General features: G+C 51.9%; 1 protein-coding gene across 1 annotated transcript; it reads left to right on the forward strand.

Annotated features, from left to right (window-relative positions):
• The first annotated feature begins 11,098 nt into the window (after positions 1-11,098).
• ZFP36 (ZFP36 ring finger protein) lies at positions 11,099-16,918 on the forward strand. The gene is made up of 2 exons (XM_032228001.1): positions 11,099-11,176; positions 14,354-16,918. Exons 1-2 carry the CDS (start codon positions 11,141-11,143, stop codon positions 15,353-15,355), a joined length of 1,038 nt encoding a protein of 345 aa, XP_032083892.1. The 5' UTR covers positions 11,099-11,140; the 3' UTR covers positions 15,356-16,918.
• Positions 16,919-20,948: the final 4,030 nt, after the last annotated feature.

Raw genomic sequence — 20,948 nt, forward strand, 5'->3', positions numbered from 1 at the left:
TGCACCAGAATATAAACTTGAGAGCAAACCACCCTCCTTACTAGCACTGATGACGTTACCCAGCTCGGCAATGAAACGTCTGCATGAAAACTCCCCGGCTCAGAGAGCACCAAGGACCCCCCCATAGCCCCCCTGCTCTTTTTCCCCCACAAAACTCCCCTTCTCCTCTTAACATGATGCTACCAACTTAGATAATGAAACATCTGCATGAAAACGAGCTCGGAGGGGCCCATGGGGGTGCAATCAGCTGGAAGGGGGGGATCTCAAGGGGTCTTCGAGTCCCACCCACCCCCAAACGAAGAGCATCTGTCAGGAAGGGAACTCAGTTATTCTTTATTTACTTCCCTGATTCTGCGGATTGCCCCATATTTCTCCACACACCGTTCGGAAGAAAGGGCAGCTGAACGGGAGTAACCTCCAAGCTCCCTTCGGAGTATGGCTAGCATCGCAATTTCCTTCTTCCAGAGCTGAGCTGTGGGTTTTTTCTGTTTTTTTTGCCTCAAACAATGGCCTCTTTTAGGCTCGGGACACGGGCAAGTGTGGGCAGAGAAGCTGGCTTCACATCGTCCCCTCCCCTCCTCTCCTCCCTCTCTTTCTCTCTCTCTTTCTCTCTTTTTTTGCTGGGTAAGGATTTTCCACTCTCCACTTCCCATGAGTTCGCTCTCTTTTGCCAGATGTGTGTTCTGATTCACCCCAGAACTATGCGGAGAAGGCGCAAATGCCTGGCTTCCTCTGTATATACAATATTTTTTTTATTTGCCTTCCTAGGAACGCAGCAGGGGAAATGACCATCTGTGATCGTCAATCCCCTTTTCAGCCTCCTCGGCCGCTCGTTGAAATCCCCCCCAGGCACCTTGTATTGCCCCCCCCACACACACGCACCCTTGGGTGGCCCTCTGGATCCAGCTGTTGGCTCTAACCTGCCTTCCCCGAGGTGGGGTCCTCCAGGCGGGGCCCTTATGCTTTCTTGCTGGTGGGAATCAAGAAACGTGGAGCTGAGGAAGGCAGGAAAACGGGAAAGAGAAAGAAGGAAAGAAAGAAAAGAAGGAAGGAAGGGTGCAGGAGGGCAAAAAGGAGATGACAGAAGGAAAAGTTAGGAAGAAAAAGAAAGAGAAAGAGAAAAAAGAAGAAAAGGAAGGAAGGATGGATGGATGGATGGATGGATGCAGGAGGGCAAAAAGGAGAAGACAGAAAGAAAAGTCAGAAAGAAAAAGAAAGAGAGAAAGAGAAAAGGAAGGAAGGACACAGGAGGGCAAAAAGGAGAAGACAGAAAGAAAAGTCAGGAAGAAAAAGAAAGAAAGAGAGAGAGAAAGAATAAAAGAAAAGAAGGGAGGGAGGAATCCTGGGCAGGCAGGAAATCTATTATTCAGAACCTGAAGAAGAGAATGAAATATCCAATCCCACAAGATCAAAGCGAGAGAGGAAATTCAGTGTTCTTCAGGGATAAACACAGGGAAATGGCCTCCTTTGAGTTCTCCGTAAGGCTGAAGGAGATGCCTTGGGAAGCCCAACCAAGTGTGTCCCTCCAGGGCCGAAGAAGAGGTCCACATTGGTTCCAGGCTGGCAGCTCTTCTGCCCCTGGAAGGTTCAGGAACAACCCAGAATGATCCCATGGAAGCTCCTTGACCCAGCAGAGAAGGGGATATTTTGAGCCACCTTCTCAAGGCTGTTGGGTCAAAACAGTGGCTGGCTGCCCCAAGAGACACACACACCCTCCAATGTCCTTGAACTCTGCTTCACAAGGAAAGGGGACAATTGCCCCAGGACCCTTTCCAGCTCTTTCTTCACATATGGCACAACCGCCCGCTCCCCCAAGCCAGCAGCCATCTTCTCCTTGGCCCCCGAAAGCCTCGTTTCAGGAAGCAGAAATGGAGAAGTGTCTCTCCCCACGCATCTCTTCCAGGCCGGCGCAATTTCGGGGACTGCCATTTGGTAGAGAAATACCTCGCGTGTCCCTCCTCTGAGTCAAATGAACTTTGTTGCTTCCTAAAAATAGCATGCGCCGGTTGGCCAAGAGGGCTCAGAGATTTTTCAACCAGGCATTTATCTCCTGGCTACAAGGCACACATCCTTCCCGAGCTGCGGTTTACCTCTCCTTCGCGCACCGTGCTTGCTCCAGGGGCCCCTCCGGAGAGAGCCGTCATGGGAAGCGACTTTTCCTGGAGCCAGGGTTAAGCCGGGCTTTTCTTAACCAAGGCTCAGAGAAGCTTTGCTTCTTTCAAGGTTAACCGAAGTGGGTTGGAGGACGTTGCACACTCGCTGTAGCTATCCTGTTGTCAACCCATCGAGGTAGGCCAGGTCAGAAACCCAACATTGTGCGAACTCAGAATACAGAACATCGGAGCTGGAAGGGAAGCTGGAAGTCTTCTAGTCCAACCCCAGGAGACCTTCTCCATTTCAGAGGAAGGTCTATCCATTTTCTTCTGGAAAAACCTCCCGTCATGGAGGTCCCACGACCTCTGGAGAAAATCCGTTCCACTGATGAATCGTTCTCATTGTTAGGAAGTTTCTCCTTAGTTCCAAGTAGCTTCTCTCCTTGATTAGTTTCCCTCCGTTGCCTCTTCTCCCGCCTTCAGGGGCTTTGGGGAATAGCTTGTCCCCCCCCCTCCCTCTTCTTTGTGGAAGCCCCTCAAACTCTCTTGTGCAATCCCAGAATGGGGTCTCCCTTCCCCTCCCCTCACTTATACTTAAAAGAATCTTGATTTTATTTCTCACCAGTTTCTGTTTCCTGGACTAAGTTTGGTTTACTTTATCGCCGTTGCCCCTCCCACGTGCCGTCTCGTGTTCCTATATAACTATAAAAATAAAAACACAAACACACGTCCTTCGTATGCTATGTAATGGAAATTAAAAAAAACCTGATATTGCATTAATATTGCACTATACCAGCATCTCTTGTCACTGTCGTTTCTCTACCAAGTGTCTTCACAGCTGCTTTCCTGGAGGGCTCTGTGATCTCCTTCCCATATGGAACCCTTTGGGGGTTCGGCCCCAACACCAGAGCCAAGGTGGCGCAGTGGTTAAATGCAGCACTGCAGGCTACTTCAGCTGACTGCAGTTCTGCAGTTCGGCTGTTCAAATCTCATCGCTCCCTCTTCCTTTGGCTTGGGGTCGCCCTTCCTTCCAAAGAGGCCCAGCTCCACCTCCAGCTCCGTGTTCCTCTGCAGCTCCAACTCGCCCAACCGCTCCATTTCCTCCTCGTACAGCAGGTAGTCGGAGCTCCCCATCATCCTCTTGACGGGCACTTCGACTGCTCAGGGGGACAGGAAGCAGTGTTTCTCAACCTTGGCAACTTGAAGATGTCCAGGACTTCAACTCCCAGAATTCCCCAGCCAGAGAATGCTGGCTGGGGAATTCTGGGAGTTGAAGTCCGGACATCTTCAAGTTGCCAAGGTTGAGAAACACTGATTTAAAGCCTCAGATACCTTCATCCTCTTCAGTGGAAAGACAGTGGCTAGGACAGTGTTTCTCAACCTTGGCAACTTGAAGATGTCCAGACTTCAACTCCCAGCGAATGCTGGCTGGGGAATTCTGGGAGTTGAAGTCCGGACATCTTCAAGTTGCCAAGGTTGAGAAACACTGATTTAAAGCCTCAGATACCTTCATCCTCTTCAGTGGAAAGACAGTGGCTAGGACAGTGTTTCTCAACCTTGGCAACTTGAAGATGTCCAGACTTCAACTCTCAGCGAATGCTGGCTGGGGAATTCTGGGAGTTGAAGTCCGGACATCTTCAAGTTGCCAAGGTTGAGAAACACTGATTTAAAGCCTCAGATACCTTCATCCTCTTCAGTGGAAAGACAGTGGCTAGGACAGTGTTTCTCAACCTTGGCAACTTGAAGATGTCCAGACTTCAACTCCCAGCGAATGCTGGCTGGGGAATTCTGGGAGTTGAAGTCCGGACATCTTCAAGTTGCCAAGGTTGAGAAACACTGATTTAAAGCCTCAGATACCTTCATCCTCTTCAGTGGAAAGACAGTGGCTAGGACAGTGTTTCTCAACCTTGGCAACTTGAAGATGTCCAGACTTCAACTCCCAGCGAATGCTGGCTGGGGAATTCTGGGAGTTGAAGTCCGGACATCTTCAAGTTGCCAAGGTTGAGAAACACTGCACTATACCATAGAATGCGATATAGTTACTGCCCTGGGATAGAAGCTGCTTTTTCAGCTTATATGCCCTTGTTTTAATTGTCCTGTACCGTCTGCCAGATGGTAATAGTTAAAAAAAAAAACAACGGGTGCTGAGGATGAGTATTGTTAAGAATGTTTTGAACTTTCTTTCTTTTTATTAACAAACATGTAAAACACACACATACAAAACTTAGACGTACGCCACATTTACACAATACAATATGAACATGAGCTTCCTGTTCTAATAGCAATTATCAATCGATACCGCTCACCTCATATTATTTCCCCTTCTATTGTATTTCATTTGGATTTCACCATTCTTAACCCTCTTATTTTACTCATAACTATTATTTTTTTGAGTTTCGTTATATTCCTTCATTGATTCTTCTTCCTTTCCTCCATCCACCTATACCATTTATCTCATATCTGGTAGAATTCTGGATTTCTTTAGTTAGTTTGTCCATTTCGGCACCATCCATAACCTTTCTTCTTATTTCATCTTCGCTTGGAGTTAATTTGTTTTTCCGTTTCTGGGCAAAGGCAATCCTTGCCGCCGTAATTATATGTAGTATTAAATACTGGATTTCTTTTTTGCATTTCGCAGACATTATTCCTAATTTAAAAAAAAAAAACTTCAGGTTTCCATTCTATTTTAACCCCCGTTAATGCCTCCGGCCAATTTTTGATCCTTTTCCAAAAAAAATTGTAGCCTCCTCACATAAATGGTAATATGTTCCGTGTATTGATTCGCATTTCCAACATTTTGGGGAGGTAGTTTTGAACTTTCTTAAGGCAGCGGGAGCTATAAAGTTCTTCCAAGGAGGGGAGGGGGAAGCCAATGAACCTTTGGGCAATAATGTCGACCCTCTGGAGCGCTGTCCTATCCGCCAGGGTGCATTTGGGAAACCATGCACTGGTGCAGTAAATTAAATTTATTTATTTCGGTGTCTGTGCATGCCTTCTTCCAGACTAGGTTATCTCTGCATTCCTGGTTCCCCCACCTACCCAGCTTCCCTAGAAGTAACACTCCCCAACGTATTTTGCCTGCCCTGCTTATCACATCCTTTTGATCTTCTCTGCTTCCAAAAGAAGACAGGGCAATAAGTTGGTGCCAGCCACCCTCTTAATTTCCATGAGTGTTTTTTTTCCCCAACACAGCTAACTCTAAGATGTGTGGACTTCAACTCCCAGAATTCCCCAGCCAGTTTTGATAAGTTTCCATCCGTCCCTTCCTGTCCTGCCCTCCGGTGCTCTGGGGAAATAGGTGGGGGTCCCCTTCTCTGCAACAGCCCCTTGAATATTTGAAGGCTGCTACCGTGTCACCCCCCAACCTCTGTCGGATTGGGTAGCCTGAGGTTGATGGGTTTGCTAATAGCAATAGCAATAGCAATAGCAATAGCAGTTAGACTTATATACCGCTTCCTAGGGCTTTCAGCCCTCTCTAAGCGGTTTACAGAGTCAGCATATCGCCCCCAACAACAATCCGGGTCCTCATTTTACCCACCTCGGAAAGATGGAAGGATGAGTCAACCCTGAGCCGGTGAGATTTGAACCGCCGAACTGCAGAACTGCAGTCAGCTGAAGTGGCCTGCAGTGCTGCATTTAACCACTGCGCCACCTCGGCTCTAAGAGGATCCTCTGCTAAGAGGATAACGGAGTTGGGAGGGACCTTGGAGGTCTCCTAGTCCAACCAGGAGACCTTCTACTGTTCCAGAGGAATGTCCATGGAGATCCTCGGTCATCCTGGTTGCCCCAAAGGTGCTTTTTTTTCAAGAAGCAACCAGACTTGTTTTTCTTTGAAGCTTGTTTTCCAAGAAGCTTCTTCAGCTCCAACTGGATTCAGAGAAATGGTTTCTTCCCAGGCACTGATTCCACCACCAGCCACCTTCTTCCCATAAATGCATGTGGAAACCGAGTTTCAGGGATTTTCTGCATTCCATGCCGTGCAATCAGCTCACCGCCCACCCACCCCCCTCCAAAGTCCCCTTCTGGGCCATCCCTGAATCAGAATGTCGCCATCACCTTCCAGGCTTTTTGCAGTAAGGAAGCCATAACAACTCTAATGCTTGAAGGATACCTCGACTGTTGTGATTCAGGAGGGAGTTCCAGGATGGGGAAGACTTATCAGGATGATTCATGAGCTCAAGGTATGACTCAGACAGCGGAAGCAAAGATGGCTCCCGGCTCTTGGGCCATCCCACCTCCTGGATAGGACGCCCAGGACTGCTCCGTCACTCAGCCAAGCCAGCAGGTCAACCAGGTTGACCAACGGCTTCTGGCCCCAACAACAGAAGGAAGTTATGGAGATCCAACCTAGAATTAAGGAGAAATTTCCCGACAGGGAGGAGAATGAATCAGTGGAAGGGCTTGTTTCCAGATGTTCCAAGGGCTCCTCCATCAGTGGAGGCCTTTGAGAAGAGATTGGACAGCTACTTGTCTGGAAGGGCGTAGGGGAGAGGTGTCCAAACTTGGCGACTTTAAGACCTGTGGATTTCAACTCCCAGAATTGAAATCCACGAGTCTTACAAGTTGCCAAGTTGGACACATCCACCTACTGGCATCAGATCTCCTGCTTGAGCAGTGGGTTGGACTAGAAGACCTCCAAGGTCCCAACTCTGCTACTCCCAATTTCCATATATTTCCTGTGGGCCAGAGTGGACATTCTCTGCTCTACCGGGCTATTCTCATCTTCTTCCTCTCTCTGCGTTATCTCAGGCCATTCAGGCCACGGCTTATCTCCCCACTCACCCCTCACACACACACACACACACACACCATCTTTTTCTTCTGCCTCCCGCTGGCCTGGAAGCCCCTGGCTTCAGCCAAGCCTCCTAGCGTGTCTCATCCTGCCCACTTGGGCTGAGCCCTGGACTGCCAGGCGCCGAGCATCCTTTTGCTGTGGGTTTTCCTCTGCAAAACCCACCTCAGGATCTCTGCCAGGAATTGGGGTGCTGCTGGAAGGAAACGTCTACGGAGGTTCCCCATTCTCCAGGCCACGGTTGTCCCAAGGGTGGTTTTCCCCAAAGGCCACTGGACTTCCTTGCCTTCTTTTCCCTGGAGAAACATTCCGCTCCTCATCCAAGAAGTTTCTTCAGAACTCGGGTGCGAGACCTTTCCAAGGAGGAACGAAACCACAGAAGGAAGTCCAGCCGTCCTTTGGGAAAAGCCCCTTAAGGGCCGGAAGGGAAATCAAAGGAGACGAGGGGAAGCCACACAGGGAGTCCTCGACCTGCGGACGTTCTCTTAGTAACCGTTTCAAAGTTAACGACGGCACTGAAAAAAGGGACTTAGGACCATTTTTCACACTTATGACCATAGCAACAGCAGTTAGACTTATATACCGCTTCATAGGGCTTTCAGCCCTCTCTAAGCGGTTTACAGAGTCAGCATATTGCCCCCAACAACAATCCGGGTCCTCATTTCACCCACCTCGGAAGGATGGAAGGCTGAGTCAACCTTGAGCCGGTGAGATTTGAACCGCTGAACTGCAGATAACAGTCAGCTGAAGTAGCCTGCAGTGCTGCACCCTAACCACTGCGCCACCTTGGCCTGGTCACGTGATTGAAATTCAGACGCTTTGGCACCTGACTCGGATTTATGACGGTCGCACCGTCCCGGGGCCCCTTTTGCGACCTTCTGACAAGCCAAGTCAACGGGGATAGAATCCCGATTCACTTAACAACCACGTTACTAACTTATCGGCTGCAGTTCACTTAACAACCGTGGCACGAAAAGGCGTAAAATGGGGGGAAACCTGCTTAACAAGCGTCTCGCTTAGCAGCAGAAGTGTTGGGCTCAACCAATGGCCGTACCTCGAGGACTAACTGGATTATTTTCTTCCTCTTTGAAAATCCAGGAACCTGTTTTGCACGGCAAGGTGGGCACTCCAGAAGGGCAGCTCAGGCTGTAAGGCAACAGTCTCTCCTCCTCCTCCTCTTTCCTTCTTCCCCCTGCCCAAGAGCAGAGAAAGGGGGATGGTATGTTGGAGAAGGGGAAAGGATATTTTTTCCAAGTAATTCCCTGAATCCCAGAGAAGAAAAAGAAGGACAGGTTGGACTTACATTGGCAAAGGGTACATTATATTATAAAATCGTGATACGTCACGATGCCTTTGCCAGGCAATTTTTGTGCCTAAAGCAGGACTGGGACTCCTGGTGATTGGCTCACTGAGCGCGCCTCCCTGCGCAAATCAGGACTAGAACTCACAGCTTCCTGGTTCCTAGTCTGGTGCCTTCTGCAATAAATAAATAAACAAACAAACAAAGAAAGAAAGAAACCTGGCATTCGGTTTCCCAGATTCCTGCCTTCCTAGTCAGGCAGTTTTATTGCTTGAAAGTTAATTTAAAGCAGGTTTCACTGTTACACAAACATCTGACTCACTATTTCTTGATTGCCGATGGAGCGATACTCTCCCGGTTATTGGTGCCCACAATAGTGTGTATTGAGGGGTGTGTGTGTGTTTGTGTGTGTGTGAGAGAGAGAGAGAGAGCACACAACATACCTCCGTGGGGTTGAGTCATATTTTCTGCTTCCTGGAGCCAACACACACACACACACACTTGTTGTGAGAAAACATGGCAAACGTGCTGAGAAGCGATAGAGAAAGCAGAGTCATCAATTCCATCACAAACCGCAAACAAAACACTCTGTTTTTTGACCCAGAAATAGGAAACCCATCGATGGCCTGTTTTTGTTTCTATCCATCGGGTTCCACCCGCCTCGCTTTCCTTACCGGCAACGTTGTGCAAACTCGAGCAGGGAGGCTGAGATTTCGGTGCTCGGGTTCCACGCTTACGGGAAGCCATCGGCTCATGAATCATCTCGAGTCACCTGAGAAAAAGGAATCAAAAAGGGACTGCAGGCGTTTCAAAACTGAAAGTCCTGCCAGGAACTTTCAGGAAAGGCTGGATTTGCCTCCGGGCATTGAAACTGACTCGGTGGAGGCCGCTTGGCAACGTTGGCACCGAAGGCTGGAGGGAGATGAAGCCCCCCCCCCATCTTCAAGTTCATTGCAGGGAATTCTGGGAGTTGAAGTCCACCTGTCTTAAAATCCAAAACAATACCTACCTACCCAACTACCTATCATCTATCTATCTGTCCGTCTCTGTTTGTCTGTCTACCTACCTACCTATGGTTCCACCACAAATCCGTGAAGCCCTTATCCGCGGAGACATAAGCGCGAAGACTAATTCGCGCCATTCTAAGCTCTAAGGAAAAACGCGGCCCTACCGCGATGACATAATCGCGGAGGGCAAATCCGCGCATTCCCAAGCACTCAGTACCCTAAACCTAACCCTAAACCTAACCCTAAACCTAACCCTAAAACAACCCCCTAAACCTAATCCTAACCCTTACCTTAATTGAAGTCGGCTTTCTGCCGCGGCGCCGTTTTAAAGCGCCCTTCTGTTGCCGCGCTGTTGTCGTGGCGGTGATAACGCACGGTGATGACGTCACGGCTTTAGCGCCGCGACTTTAGCACCGCGATTTTGACGAGCGCGGTTTTGTCGTGCCACGCCTACCTATCTACCTATCATCCAGCTTTCTCTCTCTCTGTCTTCCTGTCTACCGACCTATCTACCTACCTACCAGCATCTATCTACCTACCCATCTACCTATCATCTCTCTCTCTCTCTCTCTCTATCATCTATTTACCTACCTATCATCATCTATCTATTATCTATCTTATCTATTCTATCTATCAATCATCCATCTATCCATCTATCTTATCTATCTATTCTGTCTGTCTATCTATCCATCCATCCATCCATCCATCATCTATTAATTATCTATCTATCCATCCATCAATCCATCCATTCATCCATCATCTATTATCTATCTATCCATCGTCATCTATCTATCTATCTATCTATCTATCTATCTATCTATCTATCTATCTATCTATCTATCTATCTATCTATTATCTATCTATCTATCTATCTATCTATCTATCTATCTATCTATCCATCTACCTACCTACCTACGTATCCTCCTCACCTATCCCCCTCTATCTCAAGAGTGGGTACAGATTCACGGTTAACCTTCCCACCTAGTTCTCCCCAGATATGGACAGGGGGCCCAGAAAGTGGGGCCAGCATATCTAGAGGGAAGTCAGGATACCGCATAGCTTTGGATAGTTCATCTGGTGTGTGTGTGTGTGTGTGTGTGTGTGAGAGAGAGAGAGAGAGAGAGTGAGTGAGTGAACTGGTGGTCCAGCATCACAGGCAGTCCTCAATTTACTAACATTCATTTAGTGAGACCATTTGGAATTACAGTTGAAAAAAGAGACATGACTGTTTTTCAAACTTATGACTGTTTCAGCGTCCCCCATGGTCATGTGATCAAAACTCAGAATGCTTAGCAACTGACATGTACTTATGTCGGTTGCCATGTCCCCCAATTCCACGTGATCCGCCTTTTGCGGCCTCCTGACGAGCAGAGCCAATGGAGAAGCTGGATTCCTTTAGCAAGAGTATTACTAACCGAACAACTGCAGTGATTCACTTAACAGTAGCTGCAAAAGAGGTCGTAAAACGGAGCAAAACTCACAGAAACGGTCTTGCTTAGCATATTTTGGTCGGAAACCGAGGACTACCGTAAGCTGCTCGGTGGGAGGCTGACCCAAGAGACCCTGGCAACCTCACCCCCAGAAGAGTCGGGGGGGGGGGGGGGGAGAGCTTTGAGGTACTCACAAGTCTGGTTCAGAGGGCAACCCCCCTCCCCAATTCCTAGCGACCTATTTTACAGGTGAACCTTGAGGTCATCTAGCCCAGCCCTCTGCCCAGGGCAAGGAATCCTCAGGCCATGCCAGGCAAAGGGCTGCCCTGCCACCTTCTCCCCAGCAGCTGGAGGGGCGGCGGGAGCGCCCGGGGAGGGGAGGGAGGGACCCATTGCCAGGGGGAGGGGCGGGGGAGGAGCCAGAGAGGGGCCGGCCGGAAAGGCCGCGGCTATATCTGCCTCCTCCCGGCCGCCGCACCTCAGTTGCTTTGGGTGAGCGGAGCAGAGCAGGCGGCACCATGAGCTCCATTCTGGACGTCCGGAACCTCTACCAGGTGAGCGCCCGACGCCTCCCTCCTCCCGCCGGCTCGGCTCGGCTCCTGGCCGCCACTGGCTGCGCCCGTCCTCGGCGTCCTCCTCGCATCCCGGGCAAGGGATGGGCGCGGCTTTGGATCGCGAGCGGGAGCTCCGTCGGGCCGGGGGGGGGGGAAAGCCCCCTGGCGGCCTTGGCAGGCGGGCGACCCCCGTTCGAAGTGCCCCCTTCGGGGCGTTCTGCGAAAACCGGGCGTTTCTTGCCGAAGCTCAAAAGAAGGGGCGCAGGGCTGGGCAGCCCCGACGGCTGGGGATCGCGGGCTTCGTAGTCTTGGGGGGCGGGGAGGAGGGTCCTGAAGCCCGCGAGGTGGGGAAAGGGGCGGCCGGGCGTCCCTGAAAAGCAGCCACGGCGCCCGATCCCCCCGAAGGGAAGGCAGCCTCCGGGCTTCGAGGGCGGGGACGGTCTTGGCGAGAGGAAGAGCCGCCTCCCCCTCGCCTTTCCTGGCCGGCCGAGGACGGGAGAAAAACAGGAAGCGCCGAGGGTTTTTTTTCTAGGTCAAGGAGTTACGTCGGTGCTGCTTCTGCGGCCGCCTCTCCCCGCCCCGACTCGGGCAGACCGGGCGCAGCCTCCGCGGGGCGGGGGTGGGAGAGACGTGGCCCGACTTCGCAGCCTCCCCCGAGCGCCCAGCCGCCTTTCTCCATCGGTGGGCCGGAAAAAGGCAGCCCCTGGCGGAGTCCCCCCCCCCCAATTTCGTAGGCTGGGGAGCAGGAGGGGGGGGCAGCGAGGACCCCTGCCCGGTCTGGCGTCTTTCGGGGGGTCTTTGGGCGGAAGATCCAGAGATGCTGGGCATCGGGATCCCAGCGCCGGCAGAGACTGTAAATCGGGTGTCAGCTCCTGCCCTCCTGCCGTAAAAGAGGAGGGGTCCCGCCGTCGAGCCGAGGTGGGGCGAGAGAGCTTGGGGGGCCGGTGGAGGCGTCGCTTGAAGCGGGGAGGAAGGACCGGCGGGGAGGGGGGGGGGTCTTTCCCTCCCTGTAGCTTTTGCCAGCGCTTGGGGGTCTCGCCGCCTCTCGAACGCGGGTGTTTTCAGCTCGTGGGGAAGGGCTCGCTCTGCCCCCAACGGCGCCCCGCAAAGAGCGGCGTGGGGCGAAAGGCGCCCAGGCCGTTGGTTTTTTTAAACCAGCTTCAAAAGCAATAGCAGTAGACTTATATACCGCTTCATAGGCCTTTCAGCCCTCTCTAAGCGGTTTACAGAGAGTCAGCATATTGCCCCCAACAATCTGGGTCCTCATTTCACCCACCTCGGAAGGATGGAAGGCTGAGTCAACCCTGAGCCGGTGAGATTTGAACCGCTGAACTGCTGATCTAGCAGTAGCCTGCAGTGCTGCATTTAACCACTGCGCCACCTTGGCGCAGAAATCCAGGCAACCTCAGGTTGGACGCCTTTAAACCAGGTTTAAGGTTCCTCCAGGAAGTTGGTCAGCGTTAAAGGTCTTTTCGGTTTCGACACTCGCTCGGGCGGCCCGTGTGTGCGTGTGTGTGTGTGTGTGCGCGTGTTCCCCCACCCCGTGCAGGTTGCCCAAGGTGGGAAAGCACCGAGCGAGAAGCTTTGCTTGTCAAACAGGATTTTTGAGCAATGAGGCTGTTTTCTTCTTTGGGGGGGTGGAGCCTTTGGGCTCCCGCTGAAAAGCGGATTTGTGGGTGGGAAGCGATTTTTAAAGGCCTCATTCAGTGGGTGGGGTGGGGGATATTTTGGGGAGGGTCGGCTGGGGTCTTGCGCGTGTTTTGCCAGGGCAAGACCACCCCCCCTCCCCGGCTGCCTTCTTTCTGCAGGAGGCGAGGAAGCCTTTCCAGCCATCTGTGTCACTCCTTGGCAGGCGTGCCCGTCGGAGGTGGAAGTTTTTATGCCCCCCTGACCCCCCACCCTCCGCCGCTCCGCCTCGGCCACAGGCCCCTGTAAAAATAACCCCAGCCCAGCCCACCTGCGCTATATTAAGGCTGCTGACGTCACACACATATATATACCCCTGCCACCGACCGAGCCCGGCGGCTTTCGGAGCTTCCCTGCCAGCCGGGGGCTTCCAGGGGGTCTCGCTGGACTAGAGCGGGTGGAAGCCCCGAGCCCGGGATAGGGGCTCCCACGGGAGGGGCCCTGGCTTAGGAAGGAGGCCGGTGGCCCCCTGCGGTGGGAGCCTTCAGGGCACTGGGGGGGGGGTGTTTCAAATGTTTTTAGAACCTCTTCTGTGGGTGTGGCCTGCTTTGTGGGAGTGGCTTGCCAGCCATGTGACTGGGTGGGAGTGGCTTGCTGGCCATGTGACTGAGTGGGAGTGACTTGGCAGTCATGTAACTCAGTGGTCTCCAACCTTGGCCACTTTAAGACCTGTTGGACTTCAACTCCCAGAGTTCCTCAGCCAGCTTTGCTGGCTGAGGAACTCTGGGAGTTGAAGTCCACAGGTCTTAAAGTGGCCAAGGTTGGAGACCACTGATAACTGGTTGGGCGTGGCCAGCTTGTAAAGTGTGGTGAAACTCACTTAACAACGCTCTGACATTCGAAGCACGGAAGTCTTAAAGCTGTCAAGTTACAAGACCCTCGCACCCCTAACCCTCTAGAAAAAAAAAACCCAGGGGTGTTCAAACTTGGCAGCTTTAAGACTTGTGGACTTCAACTCCCAGAATTCCTCCTCCAGTCATGTGGGCTCAGGAACTCTGGCATTGAAGTATGCAAGTCTTAAAGCTGTCAAGTTACAAGACCCTCGCACCCCTAACCCTTTAGGAAAAAACAACCCAGTAGTGTTCAAACTTGAGAGCTTTAAGACTTGTGGACTTCAACTCCCAGAATTCCTCCTCTCGCTCTTCATCTTCATGATGTGTGGACGGGCGGGCGGGAGGGAGCTGGAACCGGTTCTAAACGGCACTGTGGATTTGTGGAACCTCTTCTATAGAAGAGGTGAGGACTGGCAGGAACTGCTTCAGGGTCTTGAGGCTTGGCGAGGGGGTGGGGTGGGGGCACTGCCCCCCCCCCAACAGGGTGCTTTTTTCCAGCCGCGCTTGAGACTCTGCACTGCACAGATGCAAAGGTTGCATGTTTCTTTGCCAGTTTCTGCCGAGGGTGGGTGGGATTGGCTTGGACTTTTGCGCCCGATCCGATCTGTGGCCGTTTGGCAGGGTCTCTAACCTCTCCCTCTCCTCCTCTCCCCCGCAGAACCTGATCAACCTCTCGCTGAGCGAAGAGCTGGACGCACCTGCCTTCTCCTGCAGCCACCCGTCCTGCTCCTCTGAGGCGGCGCTGCCGGGTGGCGGGGACTCGGCAGTGTGGCCGCCGCGCAGCCCCTGGAGCCCCAAGAGCGAGCAGCTGCGGCCCCCGCTGCGCCCGGACCGCTCGGTCAGCCTGATCGAAGGCAAGGCGGCCCAGCCGCTGCCGCCCCCGCCGCCAGGCTTCCCACCACTCAAGCCGCCCGGCACGCCTGCCCCGTCGTCCCGCTATAAGACGGAGCTGTGCCGCACCTTCAGCGAGAGCGGCCGCTGCAAGTACGGCGCCAAGTGCCAGTTCGCCCACGGCTCGTCCGAGCTGCGCTCCGTCAGCCGCCACCCCAAGTACAAGACGGAGCTGTGCCACAAGTTCTACCTGCACGGCGAGTGTCCCTACGGCTCCCGCTGCCACTTTATCCACTTCCCCGAGGAGGCGCAGGCCTTCGGCAGCCACGGAGGCGCCTCCCCGCACCTCCTGCGCCAGAGCGTCAGCTTCTCCGGGGTGCCCAGCGCCCGCCGCGGCTCCCCGCTGTTCGGCCTGCCCGACCCGGCCTCCTTTGCCCGGGCGGCCTCCGTCTCGCCTCCACCCGCCTCCGCCGAGCTCCTCTCGCCCGCCTTCGAGCACCTCAACCTGGACCCGCTCGCCCTAGTGGCCTCCTTTGGGGACTCGCTGGCGCCAAACCCCGCCGGGGGCTGCTGCTCCTGCCGCTGCGGGAAGGGGGCCGTCAGGAGCGGCTCGCTCCAGAGCCCCCGGGACTACTTCTCGGCCGCCCCCGGGACGCCCCCGTCGGCCCTGCCCAGAACCCCCTCCTCCAACTCGCTCACGGACTCTTACAGCAGCTCCAGCAGCCTCAGCGGCTCCGACTCCCCGGTTTTCGACCAGCACCCCGTCGGCGGGCCGGCGGGGACCACTCACCGCCTGCCCATCTTCAACCGGCTCTCCGTCTCGGACTGAGGGCCCAACGGGACACATGTAGGCGCTGGCTCTCGATCGCAACGGAGAGGGCCGCCCTCGGGATGAGATTCCTTCGGAGGGGTGGGGGGACCAAGGCCGAACCCCCCCCCCCTCCCAGCCTGAACTGATGCTTTTGGGGGCTTCTCCTGCTCTTCTGAGTCCTCCCCTTGCCTGTTCTTTGGGGGAGGGGCTTTTCCTGCCTCCCACCCGCTGGCCTTACTGCCCTCAAGAGGCCTGGGGGCAAAATGGGGTTCCAGTCCTTTCAGCTTCCCTTTCACCACTTGGTGCCTTAAGGGGACACCAGAGGGGGGGGGGGCAAATCCTTACTTCCCCCTCCCGACCTGGGAGTGCCTTATGGCTGTGTGTGTGTGTGTGAGTTAGATGGTTCTTTTAACTATCTCAAAAATTTACCGTTCAGGGAGCCAGGAAACCAAGATGGGGAGGGGGGGTCAGTTTAATTTTCTCTCTGGTTTTGCACTCTGGGCTGAGCTGAGGAGGGGCAGTGGGTGGATCAGCCCACAGCCCCCTTCCCCCCTTCCTTCCCCTTAAGGAATCCGACTGTAAGGAGATTGTTCCCTTTTGGGGAATTCCTACCTAGAGAAGCCCAGAGAAGTGAAAAGAAAGGATTTTTATACTCTTTATTCTAACAGGGTGTTTGCAAGCTTGGTTACTTGAAGATGGTTGGACTTCAACTCCCAGAACTCCACCCGTCTCCAGGTGAGGTTCTAACACCTGAGCATTATGCCAAAGATATGAACAGTCCCAGGGAGAGAAGGAAGTTTACTTCTATGTAGCAGTTTGGTTTCCTTGTTTTACAAATCCTCCTCCAGTGGTGAGGAGGAAAAATAAATAAATCTCACACCACAGAAGCCAGATCAAGACCGGGGAAAATAAGACTTAGATGACATCCTGGTAGCTCTTAAATGTACCTTTTTTAAAAAAAAGAAAATATCATGCTTTATACTGTGAATATTCTCTCCTTATCTAGTCCTCCAGCAAGAATAGGTTGAGAATTAAGGAGATGTGCTGAATTTTATCTTTTTTTATTTTTAATAACCCCCCCCCCATGTTGTGCCCTCTGGAGCTTTTGAAATAACGGAAGTGTTTTCTCCTTGGGGTGCTCTGAACCCCAATAATTCTGCATCCCCTTGGGGCAAGGGAGAGGTTTGCTCTCTCTTCCTCTCCTCCCAAATTCCTCTGCCAGGTGTGAAATTGTACCATTTTTGGAAAATTGGAATCCGAGTGACGTGTGTGTCTCCTACCCACCTCCTTGCTCCAGTGGGGTGAAATTAAATATTAAGCTTAACCTTGGATATGATCAGACACAAAATCTTGCCTCGATTGCTCTTTCTATGAGAAACTCAGATCTGAACCAAACTGGATGTCCGATCCTTCTCCCCTATGCCAAATTTGACAAATTCCAGAATTTGTACTTTCTTCCTCGGGGTCACCCAAGGAATATTTAGCCCACTCTTCAATCCCATGAAATTAAATCTCTGGGAATTCTGCCCCTCCGTACCCTAGGGGAGGATGTGGGACTGGCCAACCAGAGGCCAAATCTCTGCCAGCATCAAGAATGAAACTGGCAGGAAGGTTTATTACTTCTAGTGACCACAAAGCCCAGTACCCACAGCGTGGAAAATGGTGTCCTGTTGCTTCAATTAGACATTTTGCACTGATGGAGTGGGGGGGAAGGAGGGGGAGGAAGGGTGGCCTTTTGTTTCCATGCTAGTCACACCTGCGTTGGTGGGTGTTGTTTTTTTTAAATCCTCAAATGTTTACCATGTAATAAGGCAATATTACCAAACTATTTATAGAGTCTATTTATTCGAAAATTTTATATTGTATTATCTTTTTTTGTAATATTCCAGAATAATATATATATATGTGTGTGTGTGTGTATATATATATAATATCTATATTTTTGTCTGTTTCATATGAAGCAAATAAGATTGTCCTACAATTTTTAAATGGTTCCAAATGCTTTTTTTTCTCTGCTGGAAAAAGAGACTTTTGCTGCTGCTTCTCCGAATCTCCAAAAGATAATGAGTATATCTCGGTTAATAAAATCTGAGGATCAGAAAATCTCGTCTGCTCTTGTGTCTGTGCTTGTTCAGAAGGAGGTCTTAAGAAATAGTTTCATACTTCAATTAAACAGAATAAGGGACCTTGGAGGTCTTCTAGTTCAACCTTCTGCAGAAGCAGGGAATCTCTATATCAGTGGTTCCCAAACTTGGCAACTTTAAGACTTGTGGACTTCAACTCCCAGAATTCTCCAGCCAGCAGAGCTGGCTGGAAAATTCTGGGAGTTGAAGTCCACAAGTCTTAAAGTTGCTGGCTGGAGAATTCTGGGAGTTGAAGTCCACAAGTCTTAAAAGTTGCTGGCTGGAGAATTCTGGGAGTTGAAGTCCACAAGTCTTAAAAGTTGCCAAGTTTGGGAACCACTGCCCTATACCATTTCAGATAAGTAGCTGTCCACGCTCTTCTGAAAAGTCTCCAGTGATGGAAAACCCACAACTTCTGGTGGCCAGCTGTTCCACTGGTTAATTGCCCTCACTGTTAGGAAGTTTCTCCGTGGTTCCACGTGGCTTCTCTCTTTGATTAGTTTCCATCCATTGTTTCTTGTGTTCTCGGTGCTTTGGAAAATAAGTGGATGCCTGCCCCCCCCACTGAGCCGAGGTGGCGCAGTGGTTAATGCAGCACTGGAGGCTACTTCAGCTGACTGCAGTTCTTCAGTTCGGCGGTTTCAAATCCCACCAGGCTCAAGGTTGACTCAGCCTTCCATCCTTCCGAGGTGGGTGAAATGAGGACCCGGATTGTGGGGGGCGATATGCTGACTCTGTAAACCGCTTAGAGAGGGATGAAAGCCTATGAAGCGGTATATAAGTCTAACTGCTATTGCTATTCTTTGTGGCAGCACCTGAGATCCTGAGATACTGCTATTATGTCACCCCCTCCTCTTCCCTCTCCAGACTGGCCAGACAAAAATCCAGCAACCATTCTTCCTATGTTTTTCTCTCCAAGCCTTTAATCATCTTAGTTTGCATTTTCTCCAAAGTCTCAACGTCTTTTTTTTACAACCTGGGTGATCAAAACTGGGTGCAGGATTCCAGGTGTGGCCTTGCTAAGCGGTGCTAAGGCTTTGCACGAACACTTCAGAAAGAAACTTCAGTCAAGTAGTAGAGCATGTGTCATATATTCAGCGGGATTTAAATCCTGACAGCGGGGGGGGGGGAAAAAATGGAGGAAGGGAATCCAGCCAGGGACGCACCCTGAAAAGGGAATGGAGAAATAGGGGAGGGTTGGGGAACCCCAGTTTTAGGTGAAGCAGGGATTGCAAAAAGGAGCAGATCTTTTCCACGCTGGTTTGGCTGCCAGGAGACTCTCTCGGCTTGCAGAGAGGAGAGAGACGCGTCCCCGGTTAAAGTGAAACAGCTGTGAGCTGCAGTAATAAGCGGTTGTTCTTGGCAGCCGACGATGCCTCCTGCGTCAGCAGCTCTCAAGGCAAGCAGGGTGTGGGCGCGAACACATTCCTGCACCCAGTGTCGAGGTCGCTGACGAGGGCGCCTGAAAAAGGAACGCCCGCATTAGGGTGGCTCGACTGGGAGAACCTGTTGGTGGCTTTCCTCCAAGGTGGCCCCCGCCTTGTGGCTTGCCAGGTAAAGAAACCGGGCTGGCCCTGGATACAGCTGGGTTCCAGAGTGTCCCTTGTTTTGCTTTTCAAGCCCAGCGGCAAAACCCATCCAGATGAGGCCCGAAGGAGCCTTCAGCATTACGGATGTTGTCTAGCTTTGGTTTTCTTGTCTGTGCTCCATCACTGGAGCTTTTCAAGAGAGTCCTTTGTCCCCAGGCTGACCGGAGGCTTCTGTCCCTCCAGCAGAAGGAAGTTTATGGAGAAGCCAACCTAGAGTTAAGGAGAGATTTCTGACAAGGGAGAACAACTAGCCAATTGGCTTCCCTCCATCACTGGAGCTTTTGAAGAAGAGGTGGTAAGCTATTTGTCTGGAACGGTGTAGGGAAGGGGGTCTCCAACCTTGGCCACTGTAAAGACTTGTAGACTACTGGGGAATTCTGGGAGTTGGGAGTCCACAGGTCTTAAAGTTGCCAAGATTGGACATTCCAGCAAAGGAATGTCTCCTGCTTGAGCAGGGGGTTGGACTAGAAGACCTCCAAGGTCCCTTCCAACCATGTTACTCTATGGCAGTGTTTCTCAACCTTGGCGACTTTAAGTCCCGTGGACTTCAACTCCCAGAATCCCCCAGCCAGCAGAGCTGGCTGGGGGAATTCTGGGAGTTGAAGTCCACAGGACTTAAAGTCGCCAAGGTTGAGAAACATTGCTCTATGGTTAGTAGAGGAAACCGATGGGTTCTGGACCAAATCCATCCACTATTGGCCAGAGGAGGGGGGGGGGCGTGTTTGTCTACAAAATTCCCACCTCTCTCCTATCTGGAAAGACATCAAGAATTGAGAGCCGATAATTTAGCAAAGGGCAACCTTCCCCCAAAGTTAAGCCAAGGTGTTTCAATCTGGCATCCGCATTGCCCAAACTCCCACAATCTCTCGGCCAACATGGCTAAGAATTGTGGGAGCCCCACTCCCCAAATCCAGAAGGTACCAGATCGGGAAATGCTGGCATGAGTCATTTCAGCTACGCCAATTCAAAGGGGGTCAACATTTAGATCTGGTCCACACACAACACTGGGCCAAGCAAACCGTAATTTTACTTTCATTAACAGAGTGGGCCGATTGGCAGAATAACGGAAGGGACCTTGGAGGTCTTCTAGTCCAACCCCCTGCTCAGGTAGGAAACCCTATAAAATGTCAAGACATCTTAGATGCTGGTCCAGGCTCTTCTTAAAAGCCTCCCGTGTTGGAACACCTACGACTTCTTGTGGCAAGCGGTTCCACTGCTTAATTGTCCTCAGTTTTAGGAAATCCCTCCGTAGTTCTAGGTTGCGTCTCTTCTTCTTGAAGAGTTTCTTGTCCCGCCTTCAGGAGCTTCGGAAAACAGGTTGATGCCACAATTAGCTTGGTTCTCGGGAAAGGATAAGGCCAAATCAAGCGGGAGACCCTGCCTTTCAGCAAGGGTGTCAGCTGGAGACGCAGCCGGGATTTCAAGATGGGATTTCACAATTTAAACAAATCAAGCCGAGCTGGCAATGTTGCGTTGGCCAACTGTCCTCCTCCTCCTCTGTCCTGAGCTCTGAGCTCACTTCCCAGCATGCTGAAGACAGACGCCGTGTAGGAGGGATGGTGGGAAATGAGAAGCAAGAATCCATTTCCGCCTTGAAGAACAGCACGGCGGCATCAGGGATGGGCTTTCTGGCCCAGACCAGGAAAGAGAAGGGAAGGGTTGGCAGTGGCTGGCTGGGGCGTTCACCTGAGAATGAGCGGCAGATGAGAAAGGAGGGAACCGGTTAGGCACCCCAGGACTCACCTGGCTCAGGTGGAACGCCCAAACCCAGCCCTTTGGGTGTCCTCTTTTGCGGGGGAGGCCAGAAGCAGCCTTGGGAGTCAAAAGTCAACCTATTCTCCAAAACCCCTGAAGGCAGGAAGAGAAGCCGTGGATGGAAGGTGATCAAGGAGAGAAGCA

This window comes from Thamnophis elegans, chromosome 12, assembly GCF_009769535.1.
Source record: "Thamnophis elegans isolate rThaEle1 chromosome 12, rThaEle1.pri, whole genome shotgun sequence".
Classification (NCBI taxonomy): domain Eukaryota; kingdom Metazoa; phylum Chordata; class Lepidosauria; order Squamata; family Colubridae; genus Thamnophis; species Thamnophis elegans.